This window comes from Rhinolophus hipposideros (assembly GCF_964194185.1).
Source record: "Rhinolophus hipposideros genome assembly, chromosome: 3".
Lineage (NCBI taxonomy): Eukaryota > Metazoa > Chordata > Mammalia > Chiroptera > Rhinolophidae > Rhinolophus > Rhinolophus hipposideros.
Window position 1 is genome coordinate 17,682,112 of NC_138049.1, and position 22,211 is coordinate 17,704,322.

General features: G+C 33.0%; 1 protein-coding gene across 1 annotated transcript in view; it reads right to left on the bottom strand.

The window, feature by feature from the left end:
• Positions 1-22,211, bottom strand: part of ADGB (androglobin) — a 134,219-nt gene that overhangs the window by 105,207 nt on the left and 6,801 nt on the right. The window contains exons 2-5 of the mRNA XM_081045108.1: positions 10,049-10,211; positions 6,227-6,319; positions 2,717-2,788; positions 684-893 (exon numbers count right to left, since the gene is read on the bottom strand). Coding sequence (XP_080901234.1) covers positions 684-893; positions 2,717-2,788; positions 6,227-6,319; positions 10,049-10,211 — 538 coding nt within the window. The remainder of the gene's footprint in view (positions 1-683; positions 894-2,716; positions 2,789-6,226; positions 6,320-10,048; positions 10,212-22,211) is intronic.

The window sequence follows — 22,211 nt, forward strand, 5'->3', positions numbered from 1 at the left end:
GAATGAGGGCTTCTGCAAATCACATAGCCAGACTCTGGGCCTTTAGAAAGAGCATTCCACTATTAAAAATCCAAAAGTGTCTAATATAATCATAATAGATTGCTAAATGTGGTATGAGTCTATTTTGCCATATTAACCGAGGGCGTTTTAATTTTCCATCTGTACATCCTACCATTCCATTTGCATGCAGAGGTAAAAATTTTCTATGTTGGAGTAAGATTTTTAACATGAAAACAAATCTCAAGTTTAGAGCAACAGCAACAAAACAGGATGGGATTAGGCCCTTCATTGGCAGCAAATGCCAGGAGATAAGGAGCAGACCACGCTCAAGCACTCCCTCCTGCCCATGACCCTGAAACCACATCACAGAGGACAGGGTGAGAGAGGCAGGTGGAGACCTACCTGCCTGCACAGCCCAAATACCTGAGAGGAACAAGAGGCCCACCTGTCTATGGTCTGGGCAGCACCAGCTTTAAAAGCACAGGAGACTGGATCACAGGAGAAACAACTATGTTTCTTATTAATCCCAAATTACATATGCGGGACATTTCCCCCAGTAGCTACACAACTGATATCTTGCTTAAATTGCATCATTTTGTATTAGCCTGGGTGACAGCACATAAGGCAAATACATTTCAGTGTTAAAGACAAATGAATTTTAATGCACATGAACATGAACTTACCATCCAGTAAAGTTTTACAACATACTTTCCATAGCTATTAAACAAAGGCATGTGACCCTTCACAGCCTTGCACAGAGAGTATATGTGTTCCCAGGGTTTCCAGACGAGAAGAGGGGGTTCCCCTGCAGTCCCTTTAAAATAATTGCTCAAAATTCCCCCGTTGAATATCTTCCACACTTCATAGATTTCGCTGATAATCCATCTCATCAACTAGAGACAAAAACCATTAGTGTCAAGTAGTTATTTTTCAGTTGTTGTCGCTGTAATTTAGGGGGAAAATCAGTTGGAAATCTACTTCCAATAGTAATATTAAATTCTATAAGTAATGAGTTCCACATTTTGATTTCTGACCTGCATAATAAAGTCACAGATCTTGCTTTTATTTTCATAAAGTATAATCATATTACAAGCTTAAAAAAGTATAATATTAACCACACTCTTAGCTAAGCTCTGTTTTCCAGAATAAACTGTCAATGACCTCCATTTGACATTGACTTTCATTTCAGCTCTGTGTGTGTGAGAAGGAGTGGAAGAGAAACAGAAAGACTGAATGCTTCTGAGAACAATGATGATTTCATACTGGAACTAACTATTTTATAAATGAGTGAACTGCTCTTCTGTACATGTTGAGAAGTTTGAGAAGGAGATGATCTCTTTTATGTCAATAGGACCAATCAGAAAAGAAAGGAAACATGAGAAAAAATTAAAATCATACTTGAATGTACTCTAAGCTCATACATCACGTGTTGCTCTGCAGGAGCTGAAGTTCTCCAACTGCAACTCCCACAGTGCAGAGCTTTTAACACAAGACACAGTGGTAGCTGGGCCTCAGATGAGAAATAGGGACCAGGATTCTAATCCTCCTTCAGGTCTTTCTGTTCTTGAGTAAATCACTTCAGCCTAAATTGTAATTTTTCATCTGTTAAATGTTGATTAAACTGTCTATTTCCAGCATTTTTGTGAGTAATAGAAACAATGCGTAAGACATCTCCAGTTCAGAGTGGGTGTTAAGTAAAGCCATTATTACTCTAAGTAGTATTGGGTTTTCTGAAATATTCATGTCGTGTTTTACTGCCTGGCGTGTGCAGAGATTAAATTCTCACTTGAGAATGACCTGTTAAGATTTATGTTTTTCTTAATTTACGTTACCTAAGAAATTTCTTGACGTTTGGATAAGTTGAAAAAGGCAAATCAGATATCCTCTTTATATCTGAAAATTTCCTATAGAATATTTTATACTTTCCTTGAAAAATAATAAAAAGTTAAAGTCTGTGTATGTTTCAGAATTCATAAATAAGCATATTTTAGACTAAAACATATGATGTAAAATAACTTGGAGATAATTTTAGTATGCTAATCAGTACAACCTGATTGAAGAAATAAATATTTTGATTTCAGTATTGGTCAAGACATTAAACCTAAGAAAGACAAAGTGTTTGAATCAATAATGACTAAGCCCCACTCCTCTGACTGAGTCTCAGTAGAAAATAAGCAAAAAGCCCCTGTTTCTGATATAACTATCTTAAGGGAGTGGAATAGGACTACAGATGGATAAAACCCAGCCCGGATAGGAGGTGTGGAGGTGCACCCCCACACACGCAGGAAGTAGGACCGCTGTGCTGAAAATCTGGTTTATTTAGATGAGGTGCTGCAATCAAAGTGCACCCGTGCTTTCCCCCATATTAGTAAATCAAACAATATAACACCCTCCTCTTGGAGAGGAACTTTATGTCAATTGCTAGGAAGGTGGGTCTGGAGGAGAAATGCCTAGATAGTGAGAAGCCAGCTAACCTGGGCAGGAGAAGAGGGGTACAAGCTAAAAAAGTACATTATATGCTAACACTAACATTTCCCCACCATTTGCTTGCTAAACTCAAAGAGACTTCTCTTTCGCTTTAAATGTCTGGCATATTAAATAATCAGTTATACCAAAACTTAAAGGTGATCAAAGGAGAAATGAAACTGACGGCATTGTTTAAGCAGGTCTGGAAGACATTTTGCAACGAGGCCTTAGTTCATACTTCCCTACATACCTCACTGCAGAATAAATGTTCATTTACTGAAAACAAGTCAAACAGGATTTCGTGTTTCACAACTACTGGAGTCTAAAAAAAAAAAAAAAAAGAGATTATTTTTTTAGGGAATGTAAGCTCATGTGCTATAAATAGGCCAAACCTGATTTCATTTCTCACCACCAGAGGAATCAGAATACAAAAATAAGCACATTATTCCATAAAGTAACCCTATCTGATGTTAAAAATGTAATGGCTATAAAGTATGTTTTAACATACAAATAAACTGTTATAACATATAACATATGCAGATAAACTTAGCATGCATATACACATAAATTGAGTGTATAGTGATTTAAAATTTAAATTAACCACTCAGCTTAAAACTAACAGTTAACATCTGGTAGCTGGAAAAATAGCTACCAGTAGCTATCAACAGCTTCATCTTGGATGAAAAATATTAATTGTGACAGCGTTTTAAATTCTTGCCCAACTTTAAATCCTGATATTTAAAAATAAATAATTTGATGGTCATTATTTAATTAGTATATGTCTAAAGTTGCTTTTATATATTTAGTCTAGTTAGAAATAAACATACTAAGGAAAACTATGACTTGTAACTTTAAAAGAATTAATTGAAATCCATATAGAGCTTATATATTAACATATTAAACATTAACATAAAAATGATTTTGTGAAATATTTTTATGGAAACTAATGCCATCAATTACTCTTAATTGTCTGGACAACTAGAATCTTGAAAACTCAATAAAATATTTTTTTTATGTCTGAGAAAAATTTACCTAAAACTACTGGAAGGCCTGAATTGACTCTTGTGTCCATAGTTCATAAACATAGTAAGTTTTATATATTTTTTTTATTCTGATTTGACTGATTATGATGCAACACTTCTTAAATGCCCATGTTTCTGCAAATACCTATGTGCATTAAAATTAATTGTAAAGTATATTAAAAATGAATGTATGTTAATTTTTAATTTTAATTAAATAAAATATATTAATTATAATTGCTTATAATTGATCGATTAATTACAATTTATTATAGATTAAAAAATTATTGGATACCTAAAGTTTAAAGAGTTAGACTCAGTAACACACTGACAAATGAAAACAAGGAACTAACAGTTTGTAAAAAATACAAATATTGAGGCAGAGGTGTCTTCAGTGGTATTTTAGCATTTCCATCCCTTATGTCTACATTTGGGGCAAGACAAATCTTCATCTGTTCAATACAATCTTACATCTGTTCAATACAATCAACACTTAAGGGCCTGGACCACCGATATCTGGTTCTCAGAAATAAACAGACCTGATCACTCACTCTGTGATCAGGGCTTGTTAACCTTCTTGGTTAGAATGGTCCATGTTGACTGATATTTTAAATCCAGGCTTTTAACTGTTTAATAACTTAGCTTCTCTCTGACTTAAATCTCTCCCTCTAACTTCATCTTTTGCTTTGAGTGTTTTGGAATGTTTCTAGGCTATATTGTGCTTTTTAAATTGTGTATTGCAATTATTTTGTGATTCATGAAATCATTTTAATGGGTCAGGAATATATATATATATATATACATATGTGTCTATATATGTATATATGTATATACTCATATACGTATATATACACACATTGTGTGTATGTACATACACACACATTGTTACATGTATACATTATATATATGGTCAGGACTATATTTATATCTATCATCTGTCTATCTATCTATCTATCTATCTATCTATCTATCTATCCATCCATCTACCTATCTATCTATCTATCTATTTATCTATGTATGGAATATAGTAGAGTGAATCTCACATAGAAAGGTCATTATTCTTTTGCAAAATTTTTGTCTACACTTTATATATGTCCATATTTAATGAGTCTCAATGTAAAATGTACTTATCGCTGTGGTCCTAGACATTAAAACTTGAAAAATACTATTCTAAGACTTTCCTACCTAGCTACACTTTCAGTTCTGGCTGTTCTGGTCTATACTCCAACATGATGGATCAAGAGAAGCAGTCAGTGCAGAGGGGAGTAGAGGTATATGGATGGCAGCATTATAATAAATGTAGGTGGAAATATCATGAACAAAAATGAATAAATTTATTTTTAGTACAAGTGTATTAAGGTATGCTAAAAAGAAAGAGAGACGGTTTATAAAACTTTTCTACTTATTCAAATTTACAATACTCCTGCTTCATGGAATTCATATCCCTTATTTGCATGGAATGAAAACTCTGAATTTCTATTGAGCAGAGCCTGAATATTATTAATAATACATTAATATTAAGTGCACTATATTAACATCACAGAATTTGTATTCTTTATGCCAATGTTACCTAACAGTATAAGTAATTTAAAGGCACGGTTCATGTATATTTGATTTCTTTCATTTAAAATGTCTTACAAGTAAACATTCCATAAGTACACTGATGAACAGAGATATATCTTTTACTTTCTCAATTTAGTAAATATAGAGTGTGCCAAAAAATGTATATACATTTTAAGAGAGGAAAGAATTGTATTAAAATTGTGATAATATATACCGATAACAAAAGATGAATATACAAGTCATGCATGAATACATTTTTTTGGCACCCACAGTATTTTTGAATTTAGGATTACCTGACTTTCTCAGCTAGAAACAGTAATTAGAAAATATGGTGGATAAATTGTAATTTCTTGCATTGGTAGCAGTGCTTATCAAGGCTAAAGGTTTTAGGAATAAGATCACTTTGTGCAGAAAAAGGCATTAAATAGATTCCATAATGTATGGAAAAATTAGCTCCATTACAACCATTTGACTAGCTAACTAGCAACTAATTTAACCTACTGCTTTTCTACGCATTAAATGTAAATAATAACAGAATCAAGAAGGAAAAAAAGGCATTCATGATTAATTAAACCCTTGGAAATACCAAATATATTCAAATAAATATTGCTACTAGGAAGGTGGGTGTAAAGCTTTAAAGTACATTAGTACTATTTAAAATGAAGGTTTCCTGGGCAATCTCCCAGTCAATATGATTCGAGAGGCTGGGCATGAGGTCCAGAAATGAAGAGAAATGCCCTTGGGAAATGCTTCAACAATCCCTGAAATAGAGAGATCCATGTGCAAATCTCTTGGACTGGAAAACTAATGCTAATAAACACTAGACTAAATAGACCTTCAAGCCATGTAAGTTCCTGCTAAGAAGCAGAAAGGAGTAAGTCTGTAAGAAATTAAGTAAGTAATTAAGGAATAACTCCTCACAACATTTTAGTCTATAATTAGACATCATGGAGAGAAGAAAACTTGAGGCTCTAAATAAAATCTCAATATTCTTTTGGAAGCCAGTATAAGAAATATTTAAGTATTTCTAATTTAAATGCCAAAATGTAATTACTTATTACTATTGAATACTACAGAAAAAAATTACTCTAAATTATTTTTTAAATACAAATTTTTCAAAATTAGCATATTACATCCCATCATTAATACATATTTTGGTTAATAAAAATATTTCCTACCTGATTAATTAAAAAATCCTGTGGACGTTTCCAGGAATAAATTTTCAATGATGGTGGTAATTCAATCTTTCCTTCAGGGTCCTCAAAAAAGTGCTATATAAGAAATATATTGAGTTTTATCTCCCTATGGTTTCATTAAAATAAAAATAACTCAATCTTAATAAAATTAGTAAATGCATAGATCAGATCAATAAATGAACATTTATAGAGCTATGTGTGTGTTTGTTTTCAAGCTAGTCATGAAATATTTGGAGAATACTGAAGTTAACAATATTGTATTTAATTCATGAAACCTTGTTTGGTAGCATTTTGATTGCAGAAGAAATAGTACAAACAAGGATGAACTACTTTGGAATGTGAACTAAGTATAGAGGGAAAACAGTTTTGGATGGGCCAGATATGGAAATACTTTCCACTGAATTTTTTTTTTATATACCTGAATAGAGAAGATTGAAAAAGTTTACAAAATTGTCAACTGTTAGTATCATAAACAGGGCTATATGTAAATGAAATATGTACCTTGATCTGATTTTCATTTATTGTTTTAATTAAACTTGTTTTTTGAGATAATTATATAGTCACATGCCATTGTATAAAATAATATGGAGAGCTCCTGTGTTCTGTTTCCCCAATGGTAACGTCTTACAAATTATAGCATAATATCACAACCCGGATATTGACATTGATACCAACCAAATACAGAACAGTTCCTTCAGCTCAAGGATCCTTCCTACGCCCTTTAATAGCCACAGCTACCCTCCAACTCCCCACTCTCTAGCCCTAGCAATCACTAACCTGGGCTCTATTTCTATACTTTTGTCATTTTGATAGTGTTATACAAATGGAATCATATAGCATGTAACCTTTTGGATTGGCTGTTTTCCCTCTCTGACTAATTCCTTGAAGATTCAATTCATCCAAATTGTCGCATGTTCCAATAGTTTGTTCTTGTTTGTTGCTGAGTAATATTTCATGATATAGATATTTGAAAGACATCTGGGATGTTTCCAGTTTGGGACTATGACTAATATAAGTTGCTATGAACATTTGTCTACAGGGTACAGGTTTTGATGTGAATATCAGTTTTCATTTCTCTGGGATAAATGCCCAAGAATGTAATTAATTCATTAATTTTTGAATCCCTAGTATAGGTCAATTAGTGAGCTCTGGAGAAAGAATGATATCTAAATATCTATTCTCAAATGCAGCAATCTAGTAAAGTAAAGAGACTTCAGGTATCTACTATGTAAAAGTTCTCACAGCTCATAAAGTTGTTGGGAGAGAGGGGTGTCGAGATCCTTATAAGAAATAACATGAAAAGTGCTAGGAGTACAACCAAAATACTTTAGGAATATAAACTATCAGTATAGAAAAAAAAAGGTAACTAAATTTCACCTGAGTGAATAGAGATGGGGCAAAATAAATAGTGTTTTGTGATTTTCATGGTAATCGTATTTTCTATTCTAATGCTGATTTTGCCTCAGAAAGCGGTTATATTTGAGGGCATTGTCTAAGTTTTAAACGTAATAAATATCGATGTGTATCTGGAGCATGTGGTTTATTGTCACAGTTAAGATAGCAGAATAATTTGAATGAAGACAAAGACAACCCCAACATCTAGTCAAAAAGGTCAAAGAATGAGTTTTTGAAAAATAGACTGAGGTTTCCAGGAGCTGTATTTGACTTCTGGGTCTCCTTCACATTATTTATTCCTCGCAAATATTAATTTAATTATTTTTAAACTCACCATCTGACAATTCCAAAATCAGAGTTACCTGTGGTTCTGTTTCTATTATCTAATTTTACCTCTTGGTTTTCAGTTGCTTGGTTCTGTTTCTCTTTATGTCTGGTAAACTTGATTATATGATATACACTGAATATAAAAATTCAGAAGGCTCTAAATAATTATGTCTTCTTCCAGAAAGGAAGATTTTATTCCCTTTTGGCAGGCAGAGTACAAGATGAACTTGACCCAGTCAAGACTGGGCTTCAGCATTTGGTAAGGCTGGTGTAAATTTGGAATACACCCTTCCTCAGTACAGAATGGCATAGCTATCGTGGGGTACTAACTGAAAGGCTGGAGTGTTTATCAGGGTCCCTTCACCTTGGTGTCCCCTGAATTCCAGTCGCTCGCCACAGCAACATGAATTCTTCTCTCAGTTATGCAGCCTCCAAGCAACTACTTTTTACTCATTTGCTCGGCAGGAAAAGCTTCACACACATAGCTTAGGAGTTGAGCTAAGATCCCAAAATAAAATCATATTCAAAATTTTCAAATCACTGCTCTGTAGTTATCTCTGGGATTTTGGTTGAACTTCTGGCCACTTTGGCAGCTCCAGACAATATCCTCTCTCCCTTAGGCCCTAAGAAACTGATATAAGCACAAAGACACTACTTTCTGCTTGGCCTCTAATTACCATCCCTTGAATTAATAAATGTTCTTCAAACAAATAAACAAGCAAACAAAACTAAGGCAAATATGGGGCTCATCCTAGTATAATTCCCTTTTTTCCAGGATTTGAGCCTCTCACATTAAGTTAATGGTAATGTTTCCATGTCATTTTGCTTTAGGTGTATTTCTTATATCCACCTGACAATACATCATATATTACTTCTTAGTTTAGTTCACCCATTATATTCTTTCATTGCCATCACCTAGCTGAAGTGAGACCTGATTCTGGAATTGCAGGGAAGGGTTTGTTCATCAGAGGCTGATCATTAGCCTCACATGTAAAGAAGTGGCCTTCTGTAAAATTCCAAGGATATCTGCTATATTTTGATGCTTAAGGCAATTAATCCTGGTAAAATATAAATGTTACATTAAAATATAAATGTGCTGGTAAAATTTAAATGGTAAAATATAAATCATGGCTAAGAGCCAACAAACATATCATAGAAATGTAATCACAATGCGTGGAGTATCCAGCACGCACTCCAGCAGAGAGACTGTTGCTTCCGGAGCCGTGAATGCTGAGGTTGTAGAACAGAACTGGGGGGTGGGAAGCAAGGTTCTATCTCAGATGGTACCACTTTGCACTGTTGTAATAACCAGGGTTTGAGCTGATGCTTATCTGCTCCACTGAGGATTTGCACAAGCTAGATACCTTCGTGATGTAAATTCACAGCCAGTGTCCGTACGTTTTGAACTGCTGTTAAAAATATGGCCATTTTCATTTGAACCCAGAGAGTTCAAAAGCCCTTTGCATTTAAAAGTTCCATAATCTACCTAGGTATAGTACAAAGAATACATTCCCTTACACATTGGTAATTTGTTCTCAGAGTCGGCAATTTATGTTTATTGAATAAGTTTTGTAAACAAATTATTGATATAAATCATGAAGTCTGTGAATCTGTATTTTGTGAACAAAACGTAAGTGCTAATAAGTACCATTTCAGAGTGCTCTATGCAAATAAAGATAACAGAGTTCAACCTAGCCATTCTGTAACATCTCTTTCAAAAAATATTTCCTATCATCTCCAAATAACAGCTCACAAGCCTGCAAAGGTCTCTCAGTTTCTAACTACCATCTCCAAATGCCTTGTTCCCAACTCTGTCCAAAATCCACTAGCTAACCTGTTCTATAAATTTCTCCTTTATTTAATTGTGACTCTTTGGTCATTTCTCTCCTCCCACTTACTTAAATATGATTCACCAAACTCAGGACTAACTAAGGACTGGAAAGACAAGGTAGGACAAAAACAAAATTTCTCTTTTGAATGGAAGCTGTGGGAAAAAATGAGTATACGAACATGTTAACAAATCTTGCTTCATTATAAAATTAAAGACCCAAATGGAATCTAGTCACAATTAAGTTTACTTACAAATATAGGGCTTTTTCCTGTTTTGTCCTTTTCTTTTCCACCTTTGCCTGTGTCCCACTTTTCTGCATTTATGTCAGCTTCGTTCCATTCTGGCCAGATAGGGAATTTCCCCTTCTTCTGCTCAACAGAACTGGCTGGTACATTACTGCCAAAATAGTACTGACTAGAAACAGAGAGGGAGGGAGGTGGCTTAGTTCTAATTAAAATCTCTGAGGTGAAATATTAGATAACCAAATGCTTATATTTAAATATCCTGTCAGCAGTCACACTAAATACATTGTTCAATACAGCCATGCCTGTTAGCCAGACAGGGTTAGGGATCTAAAGATCAAAATACCCAAAAGACACAACTCAATAAGAAAATTCTGAGCATTAGTAGTGGCTATCCTGGTTGCCAGATATTTGCATACATTATTAATTATTTCCTTAGGATAGCTTTTAATAAAGAGACTTACTATACCAAAATATCTGCACATTTAAAGTTTATGATATATTTTGACTAATTTTCTATTGAAAATTTGGACTTGTTTTATACTCTCATCATTAATATATTACGGTTTCATATCTCTAAACCTTCACTTTTTCTTTATTTTCATATTCATTTTTCTCAAGGAAGATTTTTTTTTCTTCAGCCAGATATCAGGCAGAAAAAAGCTAGCTTTCTTATATCTCTCTGTGCTTAGGTGGACTTTCTCATACACTTTTTAAAAGAGAACTAAGCTCTTGGTGAGCCATGGCTTTATGAAAACTCCCTTTCCTCATTTGGGTCAAAGACTTTGTCCTATATAGGTTAAAACACAAGATTTCACTGTCATAAGACTGCTAAGCCTTCTCTACCGAAGCAGCAGTTTCAGCTTAGAGCTGTGACACTCTGACCTTCAGTTCCCTTCTCATTTCTGGATGCTGAAGATTTTTGTTTCTCTAGGTAGGCATTTATGGATATTATTAATATTTCCAAAATCTTAATCACCATCTTGATGGAAAAGACAGTTTGAGAATATATACATTGTAAGTAGCATGTAAGAAAATAAGAGAAGGATGACCAGACTAGTTTTCAGGGGAAAAGGGAAAATTTTCATAATGTTAATAGAAAAGTCAAGGCAGATGATAGTATATTATAGTATCTCTGTTTTATTGAGTCTTGATACAGGTTACAAAGAAAAAGAAATTGGTGATTTTTGTATCCATCAAAACCATGATAAAATTACCTCATTTAGGAAGCTCAAAATCTTTATTTTTGTAAAAGGAAGATCTAATTTCTTAAAAAATAAAGGCCCTGCTGAAATTATGTTTTGCCTTCCTCTTCATTCTGTCAAGTGTAAGTAAATGTTCTGGCTCTCTCCCTTAAGCTGTTAAGCTTTATCACTAATTGGCCTACTTTTTGTGTAACATGTCAAATTTGTTTCTGTCTGTATTAAAGATCACATAAAAAGACTCTCATTAGAGGTGTGTTGTACCAGCCCAATATCTCACTTATAGTGCTACACACACAGTATAAATAATGGTCAAATACAGTTCAATGTCAAATATATTGAAGACTTCAAAAGATCATGTACAAGTGTTGAAATTCTCAACACAGTATGTCTTTGAAGTTCACACCAGAGTGTACTTACTGCTCTTGCACAGTTGGGATCTTTTAAGCATTCAAAGCACATTATTCCTCGTCTCATCAATTCTAAGAACAAGATAATCTTTAAACACAAAATTATCCCAGCACTTGTGAAGATTTTTAGGAACCGATAATACTGGGAAATGAATGTTGCCAAATTTTAGAAAATTCAACCATGTAAAGAAATAAAATCTGACACACTGAAAAATCAAAGGTATATACAGAGTTACTTTAGTCACATAGCAATATACCCTATTTCTAGTAAATGATTCAGTCTATTAAAATTACAAGTTGTATAAAAGATTTCAAAGATAAATATATTCTCTACATATACAGTTACATGCTCCCTTCCACACAGTGATTCTAAATATGCTCTTGAGATGGGGGGGGGTGTCATTTTCCCTTTTAGGGGAGGCCAGGAGTATGCACACAAACGTATTTGTGGAAATTCAGTATTTCTTTAAAACTCATAAAAGTCAGTGGGGAATGTTTATAATATAAAACCTGTATACTCCAAATGTCAAAGGATATTCCAAAAGAAACCGATGTTTGGAGGTAGAAAAAAAATTCAGGTAGCCAGACAAAGGGCTGGTTTCCAAAGTGGAAATATAAAATAGAAGGTACTCCTGGGAGAAAGAAAGGAAATACAAAGAAAGCAAATTATAACAGCAGGCCAACTCAGGCAGATTGACATAAAAATGATATATGAAGTAAGCATCAAATACAAAGGTGTTAAAATGATTTCATATGTGTGTATATATATACAGGATGTCAAAAAATATATACACATTTTAAGAAAGGAAAAAAACTGTATACTGTATTAAAACTGTAATACTCAATATATACCGATAACAAAAGATGAACACAAGTCACTTTTGACTTCTGCAATCACAAGAGGTGCTCACAGTGATTACCATTAGTGTAATTTTAATACCATGAATATGGTATCAGGGATAGCACTTCTCACATGGGAGAAAAGCCTCCCACCTCCCAATGTTAACATTTGAGTGAAGACAGGGGTAATATAAAAATACACCCACCATTCAGAAAGGACTCTGTTCTCCTAATGGTACAGAGTGCTGTAGGCCATCTGCTGGTCCCTTAACCATTTAGTAACTCAACTGTGGATAGGTGCTGGAATTCTAAGAGAGGGGTCAGAGTTCAAAGGCAGAGAGACATTCTTTAGAGAGATCAAAAAAGCAACTGTGCCAACTGATGAGGAAGATTTCAGTACTGTAACAACTATCTTGTCCTCATCAGTAGTGCATGTCAACTGGATGTCAGCAATGGGTAGGGAGAAAACCATCCTGGAAAGTCATCCAAACCACATGGCAGAGAACAGCATGTTATGAGTTTTAAATATCTACAAAATACATAAACCAACATTACAAAACAAAAGAACAAACTTAAAACTGAGAAATAGTCAATAAATATGTCAAAAGAAAGAACTCACACCCAAGGAAAGAGAAATTATGTAGAAAATGTAAAAGTTAAAAGTGATGAAGGACAGTGATTTCCGAAAGATAGGAAACAAATGAAGTGAGCCCTATGGCCCAAAGAGAGCTTTCAGGCTAGTGCAGTGAGAGATAGCCCAGGCATATCCCAGCAGATTCCTTGAGTAAAGAAGGAAGAGTGACAGGGGGAGAGCAAGGCAGCTAGTTTGCAGGACAGAGCTCTAGAGAGAGCTTCACACAGAGAGAATTCTTGAGATCTTCAGAAAGTCACCCATTCCATATAAATTTTAGGATAGGTTTTTCTATTTCTGCAAAAAAATAATTGGGATTTCTATAGCAATTACATTGAATCTGTAGATTACTTTGGGTAGTAAAGACATTAAATTGTCATTAGTCTTCCAATCCATGAACATGGGATGTACCTTCATTTATTTATGTCTTTGATTCCTTTCAGCAATGTTTTGTAGTTTTCATTGTATGAGTCATCTCATACAATGGTTAAGTCAGTTTCTAAGTATTTTATTATTTTTGATGCTATTGTACGTGGAATTATTTTTGTAATTTACTTTTCATATTGTTCATTGTTTATGTATAGAAATGCAACAAATTTTTGTGTGTTGACTCTGTATCCTGCTATTTTGATGAATTCATTTATTACTTTTAATAGTTCTTTTTAAAAGGAATCTTTAGCATTTCTCAACTATTTCTCATATTATCTGCAAACAGATAACTTTATTTCTTCCTTTACAATTTGGATGCCTTTTATTTCTTTTCTTTCCTGATTTATTTCCTGATTGCTCTGGCTAGAACTTCCAGTGCTATGCTGAACAGAAATGGTAAGGTAAGCAAATTTACCTTGTCCCTGATCTTCGAGGATAATACTTTCAGTCTTTCACCATTAAGTATAATGCTGCTGTGGGTTTTTCATACATGGCTTTTATGTTGAGGTACTTTCCCTTCTATTCCCAGTTTGTTAAGTGTTTTTATCATGAAAGGATCTTGAATTTTGTCGAATGCTTCTCTGCATTAATTGAGATAATCATGTTTTTTGTGGGTTTTTTCTTTTTCCTTCATTCTGTTGATGTGGTATATCACATTGATTGATTTTCATATGTTGAATCATCCTCACATTTCAGGAATAAGTCCCTCTGGTCATGGTGTATAATCTGTTTACTATATTGTTGAATTCTATTTGCTAGTATTTTGTTGATGGTTTTTACATAAATGTTCATAAGTGATACTGACCTCTAGCTTACTTTTCCTGTACTGCCTTTATCTGGCTTTAGTATTAGGGTACTTTTGGCCTTACAGAATGAGTTAGAAAGTTTTTAGCACCTTTTCAATTTTTTCAAAGTTTGAGCAAGACTGGTATAACTTTTTCTTTAAATATTTGATAGAATTCACCAATTCAGCTAACAAGTCCTGCGTTTTTCTTTGCTGAGATATAGTTCATTACTGATTCAGTTTCCTTAATATTTATAAGTCTGTTCAGATTTTCTATTCATAATTTAGTCTGGTAGGTTTTGTGTTTCTAGGAATTTGTCCACTTTATCTAGGTCATCCAATTTGATAGTATACAGTTTTTCATAGTACTCATAATCACTTTTATTTGTGTAGAATTGCTATGTTTCCCTGAAAATAAGACCTAGCCGGACCATCAGCTCTAATGCGTCTTTTGGAGCAAAAATTAATATAAGACCCGGTCTTATATCATATCATATCATATCATATCATATCATATCATATCATATCATATCATATCAATCATATCATATTATATTATTTTAATATAAGACCGGGTCTTATATAACATAAATAATATAATATAATATAATATAATATGATATGATATGATATGATATGATATGATATGATATAATATAATACAATATAATACAATATAATACCAGGTCTTAGATAAGACTGGATATAATACAATACAATACAATACAATATAATACAATACAATACAATACAATACAATACAATACAATACAATACCAGATCTTATATTAAGTTTTGCTCCAAAAGATGCATTAGAATTGATGGTCTGGCTAGGTCTTATTTTCAGGGAAACAAGGTGATAGTACTGTCCCTATTTTTATTTCTGATTTTAGTAATTTGAGTTTTCTCTTTTCTTTTGTTAGTCCATCTAGCTGAAAGGTTTTCAATTTTGTTGAGCTTTTCAAAAAAAACACAATATTTGGTTTCATTGATTTTCTCTGTTGGTTTTCTATTCTCTATTTTGCTTATTTCTGCTCTAATTTTTATCATCTATTGCCTTCTGTTAGCTTTGGGTTTTATGGTTGGTAACAATAGTACTAGTTTGGCGCTGTGTGAGTCCTCCAATCCTTTTAGGTACTTTTTCTTTGGCATTGGGTAGTTTTTCATGCCCAATACTAAAAAAAAAAAAAAAAAAGATGAACATAACTAAAACAGAAACTAAACTATCTGAGGAAAAAATACACAAGAAAAGTACTAATGATAGATTAGATATTGAAGAAGAGTAAAGAATTGAAGAGATAGCAATAGAAATTATCCAAAATAAAACATTAAAAAAATGCAAATGAACAGAGAATCAGTGAACTCCGGGACAACTTCAACCAATCTAAGTGTTATTGGTGTCATCAAAGGAGGAACTGGAGCTAGCCAAAAAAAAATATTTGAAGTATGATCAAAATTTTAAAAATTTCAATGCGAACTAAAAACCCATGGATTCAATAATTTCAATGAGTCCCAACTCAAAAACCATGAAGAAAATCATATCAAGGAACAGGATAAGGAAATGAGTCAAAAGTAGTGGTAAAAGAAAATCTTAAGAGCCAGCAGAGAAACAAAGAAAAGAAAAACAGCAAATTTCTCATTAAATACAATGCAAGTGAATGGTCAACATCATCAAAGGACTAAGAGAAAAAAAACATCTGTCAAGCTAAAATTCTACGCCTAATTAAAATACCTTCAAAAATACCCCAATAAACTTTAATTTAAAAAAAGAAAGAAAGAAAGAAAAATGAAAGTGGTATAAACAGCTTTTTTACATTAAAAAAAAATACTGAAAGCATTCATCAATAGAAAATATTCACCACAATAAAAAACATAAAAGAAGACTTTTAGGCACAAGAGAAAAGGATACCAGATAGAAAAATGGATCTATACAAAGAAATAAACAAAAATTAAAGCTGTGACTATATAGTTACATATACAAGTTATTTTAATCTTTGAATATCTTTTTAACATAATTAACTGCTTACACAAACAAATAATGTAGTAAGGTTTATAACATACATAAAGGTCAAATGTATGAAAATAATAGCAAACGTGGGAGGTGGAAACATATACTATTACAATGTTTTTGTATTAAATGTGGACTGGTATAATATCAAAATAAGGTATCGTATAATAAGTTAAAGGTGTGTACTATAAACTGTGACCACCAAAAAAACAAAACAAGGAGATATAACTAAAAGCCAACAAAGGAGATAAATAGAATTTAAGAAAAAACACAATGTATCTAAAATATAGCAGCAGAAGAAAAAAAGGAACACAGAAAACATAGAACTAAGAGAAAACAAATAGCAAGATAATAGATTTAAATCTAGAAGTATTAGTAATCACATTAATGGTCCAAACACCCTAATTAAAAGGCACAGATTGTGAGATCGAATAAAAAGTATTATCCAACTATAGACTATCTACAAGAAACCCATTTTATATAGAAAGACACAAATAAAAAAAGATGAAAAATATGTAGCATGGTAACATTAATCAAAATATTTTTAAAAGTAGATATTAGAACAAAGATTATTACAAGGGATTGGAAAATGTAATTTCATAATGATAAAAAATAATTCATTGAGATACTGTAACAATCCTAAACTTTAGTTAGTACATGAAGTAAAACCAGATAGAACTATAAGAATCAATAGGTATATTTATAAATATAAGATAGCAACATCAGTCTCAATAATTGATAGAACAAGCTGACCAAAAATCAGTGAGACTATAAAAACTATAGCATATAGAATAATATATATCAACATTGACTTAATTGACATCTATAGAACACTCTGTCACAACAGAATGCACATTCTTTTCAAGAACACAAATGATATTTATCAAGATAGGCCATAATCTTAGATATAGAATAATCCCCAATAAATTTAAAATAATCTAAGTCATACAAAGTATATTCTCTGACCAATGGTATTACATTAAATATCACTAACAAAAAATCCTGGAAAATTTTCAAGATATTTGGAATCTAAATAAATGAATAAGATTAACCAATGTGAGTATAATTCTAAGCGAAATAAGTCAGACAGAAAAAGCAGAGAACCCTATGATTTCACTGATATGTGGTATATAAACCAAAAACAACAAAAGAACAAGACAAACAAATGAGAAACAAAAACTCATAGACACAGACAATAGTTTAGTGGTTACCAGAGGGTAAGGGGGTTGGGGGGTGGGAGATGAGGGTAAGGGAGATCGAACATATGGTGATGAAAGGAGAACTGACTCTGGGTGGTGAACACACAGTGGGATTTATAGATGATGTAATACAGAATTGTACACCTGAAATCTATGTAATTTCACTAACAATTGTCACCCCAATAAATTAAAAAAATGATTAACCAGTGTTTTAAAGAAGAAATAGAAAGGAAAGTTAGAAAGCCTTTGAATCGAATAGAAATGAAAACACAACATATTAAAATTTAGAGGATGCCAGTAAAGCAATAGGTAGGGGAAATTTTATAGCACAGAATACCTGTATTAGAGTCAAAGTCTCAAAATAAGGTACTCAGTTTCCACCTTAAGAAACCAGGGGCGAAAAAAGCAAGTTAAATCTAAAGTAAATAAAGTAAGAAAATAAAAATTAGAGCAGATTAATAGAAGTAGAAAACAGAAAAATTATAGGAAGAAAATCAATGAATCAAAAATCCAGTTCTCTGAGATCATCATCAAAATTGATTGAACTCTATTCAGACTGATCAGGAACATAAGAGAGAAGACACAAACTACCAATATCAGGAATGAAAGGGGGTGACATCACTGCTGATCCTATAGACATGAAAAGAACAGTAAGGAAATATTATAAACAACTCTATGTCCATATATTCGATAACTTAGATGAAATGGATTGATTCCTTGAAGGATACAAACTAAGAATACTCATTAAGGAAGGGATAGGTTGGATTGCAAATATTGAATGTCCTTGTGTCTATTAAAAGCAAGTGAATTTTACATTAAAAACCTTTCCAGAAAGAAAACTCCAGGCCCAAATGTCTTTACTGGTGAAGTATACTAAATATTTAAGGAAGAAATAATACTAATTCTGTATTACCTGCTAACAACATAGATGAGTATCAAAATAATTATGATTAGTTGAAGAAGCCATACAAAAGGTATACATAGTTTATGATTCCATTTATATAAAACGCTAGAAAATGCAAACTAATCTATAGTGACAGAAAACATAATAGTGGTTGCCTGGGGACTAAAGTCTGGAAGGGACAGAAGGAAGGGATCGCCAAGGAATCAGGAAAACACTTGTGAATGGTAGATCTGTTCATTATCTTGATTGTATTGATGCTTTCATGTGTGTAGATGTACATGAAAACTTACCAAGACACATCCTTTAATGTGCAATTTACTGTATGTCAAATTTACATCAATAAACCTATTTTTTTAAAAAGAAAGAAAAGAAAACAAGCCCAGGGATTTTAAAAGGCAAATTAAGGAAATTCCAACTATCACTTTGTTATAGTAATATTATATCATCTGTTCCTAGAGCAATAATACATAAATTAAATCTACATTCTATGATATATTAGATTACCACGTCATAAGCAATAAAACATACTTTGTCTACAATACTCGTAGTGTGCCTTTCCTGTATGCCTATTCCTGGTAAATTAAATATCCTGCATAATTTGGATTTGGGAAAAAAGTAAAAATTATCATTATATATAATAAAAGTAGTCCATAACTCTATTAAAATATATTTTATAATCCAATTATTAACAGAACACTAACAAAATAACTTCTTTAAAACTTAAAAGCAAACACATTCCTTGCAAAGATGACAAAATTGTTTTTTAATTCTTAAGTCAATGAACAAGATTACATGACACAGTAAAAAACATGTAAAAGTAGAAAAGAAAACTTTATGTGCTATCCAGCCATTAGAGACTTTTAATGGAAAAAAAAGCAGCAGAATCTTACACACACACGCACACACACACACACACACACACTCATATATATTCTTTAATTAGATTATTTTCACTGTAAGGTTGTTAAAATTTTAATAAAGTAAGGATCTGAAATTTTGCCATTGTTTTCTTCAAGCATGTTGTTCAGGGTAAGGACATAATTTAATTCATAGTAGGAGGTAGTTTATTTATGCAATGTGCAATCAGCATGCCTTCTTAAGTAATGTCAGCCAATACCCCAATACCCTGAAGCAATCAAATATGAATAGAATTACAAAATTGACTTAATTTGGGTTAGAGGCATTTCGAGCCTTATTCTTCAGAAATATCAAATATGTAAGGAAATAAATTCCAATCTTAAAATATTATTAAACTTAAAATGGTTAAAGCCAGATTGTTATGTTGACCTTTTATTCTCTTGGTTTTATTAGAATTGTTTAATTGGGCATTTAACTTTAAAAGTTCAATGTTTATCTATTTTCTCAATACTTTATGCTTATTTGAATCAATAAGACTTAGTTTCTATTGTCAAAAAACAAAATAAATGACAATAAGTATACACAATAAGAAAAAATCAAAGGTAAAAGTGAAAGGGTTAAAGCAAAGTTAAAAACAAATTACTTTATCAGCACAGAAGAGGGGTAGGATTTGCTTCCAATTTAGAAAATCAATGATGGCTTCATGGAAAAGCAGGTCTTAAAATATTGATTGAATTGGGGGTTTGGGTGAGAGCAACTATTCACAGAAAAGAGGATGGGAAGAAGCACAAAAGTAGAAAAGTGCCTCTTTTCTGGAAGAATGTAAATAGTATGTTAGAATTTGATTGATACAGAGAACAAAAAGGAGCTGAAGCTGGTTGGGGCTCTGACAGCTAACTAGCTCTTTCTCTCTCCCTCCCTCCCTTTCTCCCCTCTCTCCCTCCCTATCTTCCACCCTCTGTCCCTTATTTTTTTCAAAAAAAAAAAAGCAGGAGCATCCTATTAGTGGAATGGTGTGTTAAGATTACTAACAACACTACATATAAAGTAAATTGGATAAGAAACACCCTTCAGTAAAGGCAAAGGAATGAGAATGTTTTTTCAGTGGTTCTGCCTGGAATTAACAAAGGCCCAAACTAGAAGATGTGAAGGAAGAAAATGAATTGATGAGCCAGAGTAGAGAAGCAATTTGAAGGGAAAATTAAAAGAACATGGAAATCAACTGGACAGGATGGGCAAAGGAGAGCTGAAGCTCAAAGATGACTGCTCTTTAGATTTATCAGAGAAGTGCTAATAAGATTCTCTAAAATAAACACAGAAAATAGATACATTTGGGAGAGAAAATGACCTCCGTTTTGGACATATTTAACTGAGAGTAGATGAGCACATCCAAGCGGATCTGTCCACTTGAACTTGGGCTCAATTCCATTATTAGGACCACTGATTCTGTCATCTATATCACAAATGATTATGTTAAACGATCAAATGAGAGAGAAGAAAGGAGAGCAAAGTAAGACCAGTGGAGAATGACTGAACTTGAAGGGTAGGAAAAAGAAAACAAACCAGGGGCAGATCCAAAGAAAGAACTCCAGGAAAGGACAAGGGAGGGTAAATTTAGCTGGAGTGATACATGTTTTTCTATAGGCAGCTGCACCCTCTTGAGAGAGAGAAAGGGACAAACCGGGAGAGCAGAAGAGAAAGAGAGCAGTGTACACAGGCTGCTAGGACCCCAAGCTTCTGTCATTTCCCAGGATGTGACACCTTCCAGCAGCAAAGCTGATGTTTATAAAGAGTAAGCACAAAACAAGCTATGCAACAACATGAGTGTCCATGATGACTTAAATCAAAATTCATGAAAGAAACAACAGGTCTACAGGACCCAGACACTAGCACATAGTACATGCACAGTTTCCAATAAACCTTTTACTTTTCTATTTTTACACAACTCTAACTACTTTCCTCATAACCTCATTCTTTGTTTATGGTGCAAATCAGTCCTAAATCGCTCCTAGACTTTGACCCAAGGTGGAGCAAGCATGTGGTCTTGCCTCTAATTTCTAATTAATTCATTATAATAGTATGCGGAAAGGCCCTGTTGGCAGTGGATGCAGTACAGCTTTCAATCTATGACCTTGACTTTATCTGGTTAAAGTCTCACTGTTTCTGGCTCATACCTGGGGCAAAGGCAGGCAAAACAGTCCACAATTCTTCCTGCTTTCTTTCCTTTTGTCAGGAAATCCTCGAGGTTTGGTAAACTTGAGCCTTTTTCGTTAATTGATAACTAACCTATATACATTTCCTACCCTCGGATTCAATAGATAGCTCCTCTGAATATCCTCCTAAGCAGTACTACTCAGAAACAAATGCTGTAGAAAGTCTGCAGATGAAGACAACAGAGAGGCTCTGAGTTTACCTTGACTCTGAGAATCTGCATAGAATCTGTGGATGGAAGTCACATACCCCAGACTGAGAGTGAGGAAAGGGGGCAGAATGGGCACACTGATCTTTTGAGAACTTTGGCTGAAGTAATATACGCAATTCTGACATTCATCAGGTCACAAGGATGGAATAAAAATAATTACAAAATATTTGGACTATCGCATTCATTTTAACACCAGCCAAATATATATATATAGTATGTATATATATAAATATGTATACATATATACATATTATATATATCATATATACGTAATATTAAACAAATGTTCGGATGTATACATATATATATATATATATATTTATTTATTTATTTATTTTTGGCTGGTGTTAAAATGAATGTGATATATATTTGTTTATTTTAAAAATGTACCATATATCAATTCAGCTATACAAATTAGCATGGTTATAAGCCCCAGAACCTGGAGTCAATTAACTTAGACCTACCCTGGGAAGAAATGTTAATAA